At 42.4% G+C, this 16,483-nt stretch overlaps 1 protein-coding gene across 2 annotated transcripts in view; it reads left to right on the top strand.

Annotated features, from left to right (window-relative positions):
• LOC133583834 (bis(5'-adenosyl)-triphosphatase-like) overlaps positions 1 to 16,483 on the top strand; it is a 282,505-nt gene that overhangs the window by 228,256 nt on the left and 37,766 nt on the right. For both annotated transcript variants that reach the window (XM_061937675.2, XM_061937676.2), the window contains exons 4-5: positions 6,222 to 6,251; positions 9,826 to 9,894. In XM_061937675.2, the coding sequence (XP_061793659.1) occupies positions 6,222 to 6,251; positions 9,826 to 9,894 (99 nt within the window). The remainder of the gene's footprint in view (positions 1 to 6,221; positions 6,252 to 9,825; positions 9,895 to 16,483) is intronic.

Raw genomic sequence — 16,483 nt, 5'->3', positions numbered from 1 at the left:
ACACACACACACTAGGTGTAATGAAATTTGTCCTCTGCATTTGACCCATCCCCTTGATCACCCCCTGGGAGGTGAGGGGAGCAGTGGGCAGCAGCGGCGCCGCGCCCGGGAATCATTTTTGGTGATTTAATAACCCCCAATTCCAAGCCTTGATGCTGAGTGCCAAGCAGGGAAGAATGCTGGTATGAGCTTTTAAACATAACCCGTTAACTTCTGCCAATCAAATGGTGAATAAGATACTCTTTAGGGTTCATATGTTTGTAAATCTGACTGTGATGAAGTCAGTGCCTCACCAGCCATCAACCTCACCGCACGTCACTGACAATTACCATGTACAATATTGCAATATATGTAACAGCTGCAGCATAAAATAGAGAGTAGATCCAGCAGAAAATAGGCATCATAAAGAAAGAGAGGTAGCTAACATAGAAGCGGTCAGGTAATAGACAAATATCATCTATTGCTGTGTGGCGAGTGATTATACAGCTGGATGAAGTGCGGAATGAAGGAGTTCTTAAATTGCACAGTTTGGGAACGAAGCTGAAGGAGCCTGTTGGAGTTTGAACTCCGCTGTCCCTCAATTGTCTGGTGGAGTGGGTGGGCAGAATTGTCCATGATGGCGAGCAGTTGGTCCAGGGTCCTCCTGTCCCTCACTGACACAAACGGCTGGCTTTCCGGATCAGTTTGTCAATCCGGTTTAAGTCCCTTTTTGCTGGTGCTGCTCCCCCAACAAACCACTGCAAAGTACAGGGCACTGGCCACAACTGACTGATAAAAGATCTCCAACAGCTTGCTGCACACATTAAAGGACCTGAGCTTCCTCGGGAAAAAGAGTCTGCTCATGCCCTTTTTGTATACAGCAAGAAGCATTAAAGGCCTACTGAAACCCACTACCCACGCAGTCTGATAGTTTATATATCAATGATGAAATATTAACATTGCAACACATGCCAATACGGCCGGGTTAACTTACTAAAGTGCAAATTTAAATTTTGCGCGAAATATCCTGCTGAAAACGTCTCGGTATGATGACGCCTGCGCGTGACGTCACGGATTGTAGAGAACATTTTGGGACAGCATGGTGGCCAGCTATTAAGTCGTCTGTTTTCATCGCAAAATTCCACAGTATTCTGGACATCTGCGTTGGTGAATATTTTGCAATTTGTTCAATGAACAATGGAGACAGCAAAGAAGAAAGCTGTAGGTGGGAAGTGGTGTATTGCGGCAGGTGTTGTGCCGGATAACGCACCCCCGCCGTAGAATGCACCCCCTGACTGTTGTGCCGGATAACACAGCCGGTGTTTCATTGTTTACATTCCCGGAAGATGACAGTCAAGCTTTACCATTGGCCTGTGGAGAACTGGGACAACAGAGACTCTTACCAGGAGGACTTTGAGTTGGATACGCAGACGCGGTACCGTGAGTACGCATGCAGTTGCGGCTTCCAAACATTTGATCGCTTGCCCGTACGTGCGTGCCGCTATGTGCATGTCACACGTACGTAACTTTGGGGACTTTGGGGAAATATATGTCGCTGTATGAACTTTGGGGAGGTGAACGGTACTTTGGGCTGTGGGATTGAGTGTGTTGTGCAGGTGTTTGAGTTGTATTGGCGGGTTATATGGACGGGAGGGGGGAGGTGTTTGTTATGCGGGATTAATTTGTAGCATATTAAATATAAGCCTGGTTGTGTTGTGGCTAATACTTTATTTACTGTTTTAGTCATTCCCAGCTGAATATCAGGTCCCACCCGCCTCTCACAGCATCTTCCCTATTTGAATCGCTCCCACTGCCCTCTAGTCCTTCACTCTCACTTTCCTCATCCACAAATCTTTCATCCTCGCTCAAATTAATGGGGAAATCGTCGCTTTCTCGGTCCGAATCGCTCTCGCTGCTAATGGCCATGATTGTAAACAATGTGCAGATGTGAGGAGCTCCACAACCTGTGACGTCACGCGCATATCGTCTGCTACTTCCAGTACAGGCAAGGCTTTTTTATCAGCGACCAAAAGTTGCAAACTTTATCGTCGATGTTCTCTACTAAATCCTTTCAGCAAAAATATGGCAATATCGCGAAATGATCAAGTATGACACATAGAATGGACCTGCTATCCCCGTTTAAATAAGAAAATCACATTTCAGTAGGCCTTTAAGTAAAGATTAAGTAAAAACTGTGGATTTAATTGTGTTCAAATGAAGTAAATGTAGACTTTGAAGCCACTTCCTGAACTTGCTGTCAGTCCAAAAAGTCAAGAAATGAAAGAAAAAAAACCAAGAACATGTTATAGCTGATAAAATAAATCAATGTTATGCCGGTGGATACCCCATTGGCATTCTTTGCAGCAGGTCACCCAGGTTGGGGGTCCCCACATAACATAACACATCGCCATGTCTCTCATTATAATTGTCGACGAAATTCAAAATTCCCCAAAAAAATGTGCAGTTCCCCTTTAAGACACAACTACAGCCATACAGTTTCACAGACATGTTTTTTTGTGCAATTTCAAGTGATATTTCAATAATTTAATCATGAAAAATGTTTCTACAAAGTTTCTACATATACTCAGTTACTGATGGGCAAACATCGCCTCAGTGAATGTGTGGCACACTCACTACCTGTATTGACACAGCACATACCGTTTTCGTGTTTCATAAGGATCATCTGCCAACTGCTGAATTTTTAAAAAGTCATTACATTTGACCTGCAAATAACATGTGTAGCTAGTATTTTTTAACAAATAACTGCAGAAAGGAATATGGAAAGTGCAACTCTGGCCAATGAACATTTATCTTATTTAGTGCGATAAGATCAAAAAGATCCCGCGCTTTGTATTTTTTCCTTTTTTGTTAATACCATTTATATTGATGTCAGCAAAAACTCCTCTTTTTCGACTTATTTCAGTACAAGCTGTGACCTATGCGCCGGAAAAAGGTGCTTTTTAATAAATACAGTTTGTCGCTTCCCATACGAATGACACAGCAGCTGTATCAGAATCAGAATCAGAATTAGAATCAGAATCACAAATACTATATTAATCCCCGAGGGGAAATTACGATTTTCAGCACAATCCCATTCAAGAGCAGACAAACATTACAGGGAGACAGAACAGGATCGCTGCCAACTTCTGGCGCCCCTTACAAAAAAGGTGAGAAACAGGTATACGCTGGGGAGGAGAGAAAAAATATTCAGTCTAAACCTGGGTCCCTGGAGAGGGGGTCCAGACTGAGGCCTAGGGAGAAAAAAAACTCATAGCCATTGCACACATAAGCATGTGTGTAAGAGGGAAACATCAAACATCAAAGAACATTAAAGACATTAAAAGAGCAGAGCTGATGCAACCAGCCACTTCTACATACAGCTATGAATAAAAAGTAAACGAAACATACACTGTGGTGGCCTCTGCGGTGTTCCACTCCATCGTCTGCTGGGGTGGGGGGAGCATGGCCAGAGACGAGAGTAGACCCAACAAAGCAACCAAGAGAGCCAACTCCACTCCCGGCCGCCCACTAACTCTCGGCCAGTGTCCAGTCCGCATGGATGAACAAGGATGCGTCTAAGGCAGTGGTTCTTAACCTTGTTTGAGGTACCGAAACCCACCAGTTTCATATGCACATTCACCGAACCCTTATTTTTTTCAAATTCAAGACAAAGTTATATGTTTTTGGTAACACTTTAGTATGGGGAACATATTGTAAGTAACAAAGACTTAATTTAGAGTTTTTTGGACACTAGGGCAGGGGTCGGCAACCTTTACCACTCAAAGAGCCATTTTGACCAGTTTCACAAATTAAAGAAAACAATAGGAGCCACAAAAATCTTTTGAAATTTAAAATGCAATAACACTGCATACAAAGTTTTTTTTTTGCTTTGTGCTAGGTATAAACCAGGGGTCTCAGACATGCGGCCCACACCTTAATATGATAATTGAATGTTAGTGCGGCCCGCAAAATTTATACGAATGGTGCTTGACAGCGTCATACTTGCCAATCCTCTCGATTTTTCCGGCAGACTACGTATTCCAGGGTATTCCGGGGCAAATATTCTCTCGAACGTGCCGTTATGTTACAGCATTTAGCGCCCACTACAACCAGCGTGCCGGCCCAGACTAACATTGTATGGGGCTTCTACTTGCTCACGTAAGTGACAGCAAGGCATACTTGGTCAACAACCACACAGGTTACACTGACGGTGGCGGTATGAAAAACGTTAACACTCTTACTAATAATGCACCACACTGTGAACCCACACCAAACAAGAATGACAAACACATTTCGGGAGAACATCTGCACCGTAACACAACATTTAAAAAAAACAGAACAAATACCCAGAATCCCATGCAGCCCTGACTCTTCCGGACTACATTATACACCCCCGCTACCAAACCCCACCCACCTCAACCGACGCACGGAGGGGGGGGGGGTTTGATGTGAGGGGGACCAGGGTTGGGGTGGGGATGGGGTTTGGTCGTAGCAGGGGTGTATAATGTAACCCGGAAGAGTCAGGGCTGCATGGGATTCTGGGTATTTGTTCTGTTGTGTTAAGGTGCAGATGTTCTTCCGAAATGTGTTTGTCATTCTTGTTTGGTTTTGGTTCAAAGTGTGGCGCATTATTAGTAAGAGTCTTAAAGTTGTTTTATATGGCCACCGTCAGTGTAGCCTGTGTGGCTGTTGACCAAGTATGCCTTGCTGTCACTTACGTGTGCAAGCAGAAGATGCACACAACAACAGGCTGGGCTGGCACACTGTTTGTACAGATTGTAGAGGGCGCTAAATGCTGTACCATCATGGCATGCCCTTATTATTGTTGTTAGGGTGTAAATTGGAAAATATGTCAATCACGGGAGTTTTCTGCGAGAGGCAATGAAATTAGGACGTCTCCCAGGAAAATCGGGTGGGTCGGCAAGTATGCAGCTGAGCCGCATCAAAGTGATCAAAGAGCCGCATGCGCGGGTTGCCGACCCCTGCACTAGGGGAACATATTCTAAGTAACAAAGACTTAATTTAGAGTTATTTGGTTAGGGTTAGGGCCAGGGTTAGAGGGTTAGTGTTATAAGGCCATGTCGAATAAGGCATTAATAAGTACTTAATAATGACTAGTTAACAGCCAATATGTTACTAATTTGCATGTTAATAAGCAACTAATTAATGGTGAATATGTTCCCCATACTAAAGTGTTACCATGTTTTTTTACTGGTGCATAAAATGAACCGTGCATGAACATCACCTTGTTCAAACAACAAAACCAACACAGTGCATAAACTCACAACAAATTACAAACCTGCAAATCAGTCTGACTTCTGCTGTTGCCGTATCCGTAATACGCCGATAGTGAGAAGTTTTTATTCACACGATGAGTCGGGTGTGTCTCGACCTCCGCCGAACCCCTGAGCCCGACTCACCGAACCCCTAGGGTTCGATCGAACCCAGGTTAAGAACCACTGGTCTCAGGAGACTGAGGTGTCCGATACCTGCTCATTCAGCCAAGACAACTCAGGGTCTGCATCCTTTGAAGGGCGAATTTGAAGGCCGCTTACGTCACAAGGCTGCGCGAAGGCTGTCCCAATTCATTCAAATTCGAAGGCTCCTCCAAATGCAGCCGACGAATGCGCCCTCCTTTTCCCTGTATTCGGAGGATGCTCCGCGACTATCCTTTGTGGCCGCCCATATCCCAAGATGCTTTGCGGGCCTTTGTTCAACCCGGATCTTTTTGACGATGGCGGCAAATACAAGCACCGGCACCGGCAGACAATATACTTTCAAATGTAAGTATCCTCCGCAGGCCAGACTGTCCCATTTAACAACAGGTGACGCATCCTTCGGAGGTGCATCCGAAGGTCCAGCCTTCTGAGGCTGCGTAGGCCGGATGCAGACCCTGAATTGGGACACAGCTAGTGTGCTTTGGGGTTTTTGTAAGTATCAAGGGACACAGTATCAATCCTTGGGTTCCATAAAGTATCGATCAGTATCGTCTGACCCATCACTACTCACTGTTTATACTTCATATGCGCTCATTACCTGCATCAAAGTGTTTGATTTGCTATCTTACCATCAAGTCAACATACACGTATCAAATCCAATGTATTGACACAAATCTTTTGTTTTAATTGGAGAAGAGTAGCAAAGTGCTCCAGCTCATCTGATATTAAAATCTCTAAATGATTCATGTAAATGCTTGACAGTTTCCGTCTCTTTCCTAATTGCCCTCCTTCTGTTCCCACTAGGACGGCCCTGAAGCCGGACAAACTGTGAAGGTGAGAACTTAATAATTCACCACGTGTTAATACGTCATGAAGTGTCTGCAACAGTTATACACTATGAAATAATCATTGTATTTCATTTTCACTGCTAAACTCTTGGCATGGCTGAATTATTTAGCCATTTGTTAGAATCCAGACGTAACCGTGGTGTGTCACCAACACCTGAAATGCAGCTTTATAAAGATGATAAGTGACGTGTAGGAAACATTTACCGCATTTTCCGGACTATAAATCATTTTTTTCTCTAAAAACTTGACAGTGCGCCTTATAACCCGGTGCGCCTAATGTACGGAATAATTCTGGTTTTGCTTACCGTCTTCGAAGCAATTTTCATTTGGTAAAGGTGTAATGATAAGTTTGACCAGTAGATGGCAGTCAAACATAAGAGATAAGTGTAGACTGCCATATGATGGCAATATGACTCAAGTAAACAATATCAACATTTATGTTCCATTGAAAATATAGAACATTACATTACACGGCGCTCAAAAATCTATCAAAATGTTTTAGTACGACTTTGGTAAGCTATGAAGCCGCACCGCTTGATGGATTGTACTGTACTTCAACATAGGAGTATTATTATGGTGTGTGTGTATGAGGTAAGACATAGTATCTGGTGTTTTGTTTCGCAATTATATGCAAAAGTAACTTTTCTTAACTTCTGGTACCTGCTGATCTGTATTTGGGATCTGCATAAGTGGCTGGTAGAAGCAGGGTAGATTACGTCAATTTGCGTAATTAAAAAAAAAAAATCATTAACTTGGAATTTAATGGCAGTAACGCATTGCAAAAAAGGTGGCACGGGTGCATTTTTACCACTGTGTTACATGGCCTTTCCTTTTAACAACACTCAGTAAACGTTTGGGAACTGAGACCAATTTTTGAAGCTTTTCAGGTGGAATTATTTTCCATTCCTGCTTGATGTACAGCTTAAGTTGTTCAACAGTCCGGGGTCTCCTTTGTGGTATTTTAGGCTTCATAATGCGCCACACATTTTCAATGGGAGACAGGTCTGGACTACAGGCAGGCCAGTCTAGTACCCGCACTCTTTTACTATGAAGCCACGCTGTTGTAACACGTGGCTTGGCATTGTCTTGCTAAAAAAAAGCGGGGTCGTCCATGATAACGTTGCTTGGATGGCAACATATGTTGCTCCAAAACCTGTATGTACCTTTCAGCATTAATGGTGCGTTCGCAGATGTGTAAGTTACTCATGTCTTGGGCACTAATACACCCTCATACCATCACAGATGCTGGCTTTTCAACTTTGCGCCTATAACAATCCGGATGGTTCTTTTCTTCTTTTTTTCCCGTAGGACACGACGTCCACAGTTTCCAAAAACAATTTGAAATGTGGACTTGTCAGACGAGCTCGGGCCCAGCAAAGCCGGCGGCGTTTCTGGGTGTTGTTGATAAATGGGTTTCGCTTTGCATAGTAGAGTTTTAACTTGCACTTACAGATGTAGCGACAAACTGTAGATACTCACAGTGGTTTTCTGAAGTGTTCCTGAGCCCATGTGGTGATATCCTTTATACACTGTTGTCGCCTTTTGATGCAGTACCGCCTGAAGGTCCGTAATATCACCGCTTACGTGCAGTGATTTATCCAGATTCTCTGAACCTTTTGATGATATCACGGACCGTAGATGGTGAAATCACTAAATTCCTTGCAATCGATCGTTGAGAAATGTTGTTCTTAAACTGTTGGACAATTTTCTCACGCGTTTGTTCACAAAGTGGTGACCCTCGCCCCGTCCTTGTTTGCGAATGACTGAGCATTTCATGGAAGCTGCTTTTAAACCCAATCATGGCACCCACCTGTTCCCAATTAGCCTGTTCACCTGTGGGATGTTCCAAATAAATGTTTGATGAGCATTCCTCAACTTTCTCAGTCTTTTTTGCCACTTGTGCCAGCTTTTTTGAAACATGCTGCAGGCATCAAATTCCAAATGAGCTAATATTTGCAAAAAATAACAAAGTTTTCCAGTTCGAACGTTAAGTATCTTGTCTTTGCAGTCTATTCAATTGAATATAAGTTGAAAAGGATTTGCAAATCATTGTATTTTGTTTTTATTTACCATTTACACAACGTGCCAACTTCACTGGTTTTGGGTTTTGTATTTTGATGTTCTTTCATGCACATCAATGTTCTACCATCTACAGCAGGGGTGTCAAACTCAAATACAGAGTGGGCCAAAATGTAAAACTGAACAAAGCCGCGGGCCAAGGTTGAACAAATTAACCTTTTAATAGGGACCCAAACAAGTTTTGCATTGAATATTGAACAAGCAAGGCTTATATAACTTTATAGTGACATGCAAAATCGAGTTTCAAATAAAAATAATAATAATTAAAAAATATCAATGGCATATCAAATACAATTTAAATAAAAATGTAATGCCTCTTTTCTATTTGCAGCCTTCTGAGGTAAATATCAACATTAACTTCTTCCACAGGCTAATAAATTTGAAAATTAAATAATAATGAATAAACCAACCATTCAGGACTTTAAACTGCTCAGTTTGCAACACACTGATCTAATCTGATGTGCCCAAGCCAGATACCTGCCATCTTTTCTTGGATGCTAGTTCATTAATGTCGGGGCTCAGGCTTTGAGCTTCATTATCGAACGAAGGTGTTCATCAGTCATTATATCTCGTAGTCCACCCGGACCACAGTCTTGGGGGGCGTGCCTTAAAGGCACTGCCTTTAACATCCTCTACGAGCTGTCGTCACGTCCGCTTTTCATCCATTCTAACATCGTGCCGGCCCAGTCACAAGATATGTGCGGCTTCTGTACGCACACACAGGTGAATGCAACGCATACTTGATCAACAGCGATACAGGTTACACTGAGGGTGGCCGTATAAGCAACTTTAACACTGTTAGAAATACACACCACACTGTGAACCCACACCAAACAAGAATGACAAACACATTTTGGGAGAACATCCGCACCGTAACACAACATAAACACAACAGAACAAATACCCAGAACCCTTTGCAGTACTAACTCTTTCGGGACCGCCGCTGTATATAATCGGCGGGCCAGCTCTAGTGTTAATTTGATATCGCCTCAAGGGCCACGTGAAATTTGGCCTGCGGGCCAGAGTTTGACACCTATGATCTACAGTATATGGTTGTTGTATAATTTATTGAAGTGGACGAATATGTTTTTGAAAGACAATATATGATTTTTTTTTGTGTACATAGTTATTAAATGTTATAACTGCATGAGGCCTCGCCTAGTTGTGAAGGTATAGCTAAGTATATTTAATTACTACTTTATTAATTATTTTTACATTCTAAAATGTAAAAATATTTTCACTGTTAAAAAAAAGCTGAAATTTTAGGTTGTTTTAATACAGTGTGTAAAAATGAAATACCAACCATGCTGTATATACCATGTGTGAGATTCTACTAGAACAACGTAAGCCTACCAAAGCAAAATAAACATATTTGAAGGCAAACATAGATAAATATAAAAGTAAGCAAAATTGGACGACGGCGGTTTAAAGCAGGTCAGAGTAAATTAGCTACGTTAAACAATTTGTTTCTTTGCTTCCAGCATGTCCACGTCCACGTGCTGCCCAGGAAGACGGGTGACTTTGAACACAATGACAGTGTTTATTACGAGGTAAGACCTGTTGTCAATGACAACCTCCACTTGATATTTCCTCATGCACCACGTTTGTTATGATGATTGTGAGTAGAATGACTATCATTACTCGTCACAGGGCTGCAGAGTCGCAGTGTATGATCAATAGGAATGTTGAGCACTTACTAAAAGACACATGGAAAGGCAAAAAAAGGCCATGAAAACTTGAATTGCTATTTAGCTCACAGAAGTAATATTTATTGCTTTTTAAAGCAATTCAATCAATTCTCATAACTTTTTCTCCAGACTTCTTCTGATTGGTTGCGCTTGACATGTATCACTCAGTCAATTGTTTACTGCCACAAGTGGTGGAAAAGAGTATTACACGGAATACCGCTGCGGCGTATACCGTATTTTTCATACCATTGGGCACACCGGATTAAAAGGCGCACTGCCGATGACGGATAAGGGAGCAGCATCTCCTCATCCTTGGCTCAATAATGCAACAACAAGGCCGGAAATGTGTCCCGTGAAAAACCGTCCGACCGGAACCCTCTAATAACTACAGTTCCTTGGGCGAATAATGTAAACTCACTATACCGGTATGTTTTAGTGCTTTCATGGCGAGTTTACTGACAGATATAAGTAAGAACTTTACACTACTTTATATTAGAAATGGCAACAGCGGAGGATGAATGTCCCATAACAAGAAGATAGAGAAAAAGAAGAAGTTTATTGACTGTGGCGGGCGTGCGCAAATTTTCAGGACTTATGCAGATCCCAAACACAGATCAGCAGGTACCAGAAGGTAAGAAAAGTTGGTTTTGCATAATATTGCGAAACAAAACGCCAGATAATATGTCTGCTAATGGGTGCAATTTTGCGGTCTTTATACACACACACCATAGTGCGGCATGGCGTAGTAGGTATAGCGGCCGTGCCAGAAACTTGAGGGTTGCAGGTTCGCACCCCGCCTCATGCCATCCAAATCACTGCCGTTGTGTCCTTGGGCAGGACACTTCACCCTTTCCCTCAGTGCCGCTCACACTGGTGAATGAATGATGAATGATGGATGGCAGCCACGCTTCCGTCAGTCTACCCCAGGGCAGCTGTGGCTACAAATGTAGCTTACCACCACCAGGTGTGAATGAATGATGGATTCTCACTTCTCTGTGAAGCGCTTTGAGTGTCTCGAAAAGCGCTATATAAATCTAATCCATTATTGTTATTAATACTCGTATGTTTAATACGCCGACAATCCATCAAGCGGTGCGGCTTCATAGCTTACCGAAGTCATACTAAAAACTTTTGTGTAATGTTCTATATTCTCAATGGAACATTTAAAGTTTTGGTGTTGTTTTCTGCCATCATATTGCAGTCTACACGAATCTCTTATGTATGACTGCCATCTACTGGTCACACTTATCATTACACCATGTACCAAATGAAATAGCTTCGAGGTCAGTAAGCGCAACCAGAATTATGCCGTACATTAGGCGCACCGGGTTATAAGGTGCACTGTCGATTTTTGAGAAAATGAAAGGATTTTAAGTGCGCCTTACAGTCCGAAAAATACGGTACATACCACAGTTGGGAAAATGATCATTTTTAGCAGCCCTTTTTGGGGCTCACGCTTAGAAACACTGCTTTACAGCACAATTATTAACACCGTATGAAGCCCTATCAAAAATACTAAAGCTTTTCGAAGGCAGTTAACTCAATCATTTTGGATTTTTATTAGTTGGACAACACAAAGTATTTGTTTGTATGATTAGTTTTACAGTTAAATGCATGTTTTGACCTGGGACATCACCATCCTGTTTTTTATCTGATTAAAAATTGTGCTTAAAATATGTAGTCATTTAATGATGTTGAGAATTTGAAAGTATTAGAATGTGAATGAATGATACTGCCCCCTGTAACTACTTGGTATTAGATCAATACCCACATTTGTTGAATCGCCCATAACTAATGTGAAGTATCCAAAAAAACAGAAGAATAAGTGTTTTTTACTCACTCAGTTTCTGTTAATATCTGCTTACTTTCTGTTTTAACATGTTCTATTTTGACGTATGTTATTCTTCTGTTGTTTGATACTTTACATTTTTTTACAGTTTTGTGTAATACTACAAATGGATCCAATACCAAGTAGTTACAATATCATACATTGGTCATAATTAAAGTTCTCTTCTGTCTTGGCACGTATTTCATGGATTTGTTTTTTTAACTATAAAAAAACGACAAAAGGTTTTGTGATAATAAAAAATATCAACATAGCATAACATACTTGGTATCGTTAGTCGATGTCTGTGTAGGTCCACCCATTTGTTTACATTGAGGAGCGCTCGCTTGCTGTTTTTCGGTTAGCTATTGCATCCTCCTACGGGGTGTAGTGAAGCATGTTTAGCTATTCTTGTCCTGCAGGGATGATACTTGTAAGCAACGTTCCCTCTAAGATGCGCGCCTGTGCAATTGCGCACTGCTCAAGCGTCCTCTGCGCACGGCAAATCTATGCCACGCACAAAATCAAATAAAAAAATAAGCGCATAACAATTTTCGACACACGGACACGACAGAGAAAACAGTTTTCGTCATCATTGTTCAAATATTGTAATGTCTGTTGAGACGCTTTGAGGACATGAATTCCATCCATCACTTTACTGAGCAAAACTCTTTATTGTCGGCCATAAACACATCACCAAAACATTGGTAAAAAAAAATTATATCTAGCAAAACTGGTCATTTTCTGCAGTACAAACCAGACCAAAACCAACTTTGTTATATCAACTGCAGCGCTCGCTCTTTCTCACTTGCACCAACACATGCACATATGGCACTTAGCCAGTGATGCGTTTACAGCCACACAAAAAGTCGGACAACTCCAACACCACACATAAAGTGTCATTCCAGGTCGTTACACTATGATTTACCAATCAAATGTGTGCTTATTCTAGTGTCATTTATTAGGAATCTTAATTTATAAATATTAATCATGAAATGCTGTTAGTATATTAAATAAATACTAATAAAATATATTTTTTACAAACAGGAAGTTGCAGGAATGTACACATGATCCCCTGCTTACATCTCATTGTGCAACATGTGAATAATGACTAGGATGGCGGAAGCAGGGATCAAACCTGGAACCCTCAAGTTGATGGCACGGCCACTTTACCAACCGAGCTATACCGCTCCAAGATGCGTCCATTCTCCCTTTACTATCTCCACCCTGTTTCTGCTTGGATGTAGTCCATGCGTTTGCGTTTCCTAACTTGCGCCTCTGCTCTTTTTACAAGCAACGTCACAGCGTGGCCGGTATTTTTCAGAAGCAGTATAGTACTGTTTTTACTTCATTAGTACCGCGGTACTTCATTGGTACCAGTATACTGTACAACCTTATTAGTTAGCTCTTGGCAGGCAGGCGACACTGATATTGACTTCTGTGCCAGAATATGTTGAAGCACAGTGATCTTTAAATAATTGACATTTTGAAACACTTAACAATAAAGTAGTGAATACAAACATATTTGAGTAGATTTCATTTATTTATTGTGATGTCAAATAAGCACACAAAATCGTGGAAATTGAAAGGTATCGACTACGGAAGTGTGTGGTACCCAGTAGCATTTATGTATGCTTAATATGTTCCTTCAAATGTAACCTCAACTAACTTCTACACATGTTTTCCTGCAGCAGATAAGACACACAAAACATGGTTTGTTACGGTAAAGTTTGAATTATATTAAAAAGACAACATGTTGTCATGACTGTGTAAAAAAAAAAAACACACAACTTTTAGACAACGCGCTGTTGATTTTTAAACAATGATTGCCGGATCTTGTTTTTTTTCCACATTTTTGCTGCTGACATTGCGCCTCAAACGCCCGTGACACGTACCGTGATTCAAACACAGTCCTTCACAAATAAACGCATTCATCTGAGCTTCCTAATAACGTTGAAATAAACATCATAGAAATTACTTTGAAGGAATATCACAGGCGCTTAAAAGCCTCAAGCGTCAAATCTCTCCAAAGCAATGAAGCGCAAAATTTTACACTGGAAATAATGAGTATGCCTTTCAGGGTGCATTAAAATTTCACTGTCACATTCTGGATTTGTAACAAATATGTGTAGCAAATGATTATCAATGACTGGCAAGTTTAATATGAAAGACTTTAATAAGCATGGGTTATAAACCGGAATTTTTTTTGCTGTATTTCCCCATTGTACTGGAAAGGAGAAATTACATTTTCCACATCAATCCCAGCAGCAACTGTTTGGTTTTTTAATTGACAAAAGGCTTGTTTTATATGTCCTGCTATACAAAAAATATTGTAGCGTGTTTAGGTGAAACTACCAGCATGCATTGCGACAATGTTAGTTTGGCACCAGGAGTTAAAGTGGTGTCACTGTTGGTTAAGTTCTGTCTGTTCTGAAATAAAAGCGAGTTTCTATGAAATGCCAATTCCTGTGCAGTCTTGCATTACAAAGTCTAAACCTGTTATACAAGTGTCAAAAGTGGGCTGTAAAACAGCATCGCAGATGAAGTGGATTAAAGAGTTTATCACATGCATGCATGTGATGAAGGGAGTTTGTCCCAGGATGCTGAGTTATGATGCAGCAAGAATAATTCCCCCCACTGAAGCTCCCGCCGGTTTTCCTGATGGAGTCAGTGATCCTCAACCAGTAAAGAGCAATTGCCGCCTCGTTGCACAAACAGGAATGGCCGTCCAGCCATTGTCTGCGAGGAAGAACAACGCCACAGCTCACGAGCAGCCACAACAGTACTCCGTGACCGAAACCGGCCGCAGGTTATGAAATTGCCATAGTATAATGGAGAAGAGCCCCCAGAGACCAAACTCATCCAAGTGCAGTCGGCTGCTCAGTTTAATAACTGGTCAGCAGAAGAGACAGTCCAGGTTACCTTCGAGCTGGAAGGAAGAGCCTTTCAGATCCTCAAAGACATGCAGCCACAAGAGAGACTGAACTGGCTAGCTATCGAGAGAGCATGACAAAATCATGTTGGTCGCCGCACCTACGCTGATGACGCTTGGAACAAGTTAGTCCACTGACGGAGGAAAGAAGAGAAACCTCGCCTTTGACTTTGCTGCACAGGAAGAACTTGCTCTCCAGGTCTTTGTGCAGCGTCTACAACCAAAGACTCTGGCAGAGGGCCTGACTGATGCAGAGCGGGTTGAGCTCATACCGGGCACAAACCAACAACCATCCGACATTAGACATATGGCTCGTCAAGCAGACGACAGCGAAGAAGTGACCTGCCAATCCGCCAGCACACCCCCACAATGACTCGCAACGGGGAACCAAGAGCCAGGTTTCCTGGCATCCTCCAGAAGGATGCTACCGATGTGGACAACCAAGCCACATTTCGCGATACTGCCCTGCACCAGTCCCAAGAAGCCCAGCTCCTCGGCCGTCATCAAACGACAACGGGGTGGCAGAATGGTAGACCCTCTACCCCCAATGACCCAGAGCTGCCTCACCCTGCCACATTTCCGGCTGGGCCGCCTGGGGCAGCCTTATGGTCTGTGCGTCGACTGTGACATTGATGGCACCAAGTGCAGAGCCCTCATGTACATTTTGTCAACTAGCTTCCCCATCCGACCCAGAACCAACAACCTGGTCCTGAACGTCGACAAGACCAAGGAGATCATCGTCTACTTCAGGAGGCACCACTCCAGCCACGCTCCACTCTTCGTCAACGGCACAGCAGTAGAGATCGTAAGCGCACCTAGTTCCTGGGGGTGCAGATAACTGACAATATGACCTGGTCCCTACACACTGGAACTCTTGTAAAAAGAGCTCAGCAGCGCATGCACTTTTTGCGTCGGATGAAAAGAGCACAGCTCCCTCCCTCAATTCTCAGCACATTCTACAGAGGCACTATAGAGAGCCTACTGACCAACTGCATCTCTGTCTGGACTGGAGCCTGCAGTGCTTCAGACTGGAAGTCTCTGCAGAGAGTGGTGAGAACAGCGGAAAAGATCATCAGGACTCGTCTTCCTCCTATCCAAGAAATCGCAAAAAGCCGCTACCTGACCAGGGCTCAGAAAATCTGTAGAGACTCCTCCCACCCCTACCAAGGACTGTTTTCACTGCTGGACTCTAGAAAGAGGTTCCGCAGCCTCCTTAGCAGAACCTCCACATTCTGTAACAGCTTCTTCCCTCAGGCTATCAGACTCTTGAACGCATCAAAATAATTCCTTCAATTCCCCCCCAAAAACGGATTAACTCGCTGGAATATAAAGACAATATAACATACATCCATAAACGTGGATGCATATGAAAAAGTGCAATATATTTATCTGTACAGTAATCTATTTATTTATATCTGCACATTATTGCTCTTTTATTCTGCACTACAATGAGCTAACAAAAATGTGTTCTTATCGGTACTGTAAAGTTCAAATTTGAATGACAATAAAAAGAAGTCTAAGTCTAAGCAATGTGGGTATTGGGGCAGTGCTGTCCCAGGAAGGGGAGCAAGGGTAACATGTCATTGCTCACTTCAGCCGCTCCCTAAATAGACCAGAGAGGAACTACTGCATCACACAAAAAGAACTGCTGGCTGTCATCCTGGGTCTACGGCACTTCCGACCATTTCTCTACG

This window comes from Nerophis lumbriciformis, linkage group LG03 (genome assembly GCF_033978685.3).
Source record: "Nerophis lumbriciformis linkage group LG03, RoL_Nlum_v2.1, whole genome shotgun sequence".
Lineage (NCBI taxonomy): Eukaryota > Metazoa > Chordata > Actinopteri > Syngnathiformes > Syngnathidae > Nerophis > Nerophis lumbriciformis.
This window is presented reverse-complemented; position numbering and strand designations above follow the sequence as displayed.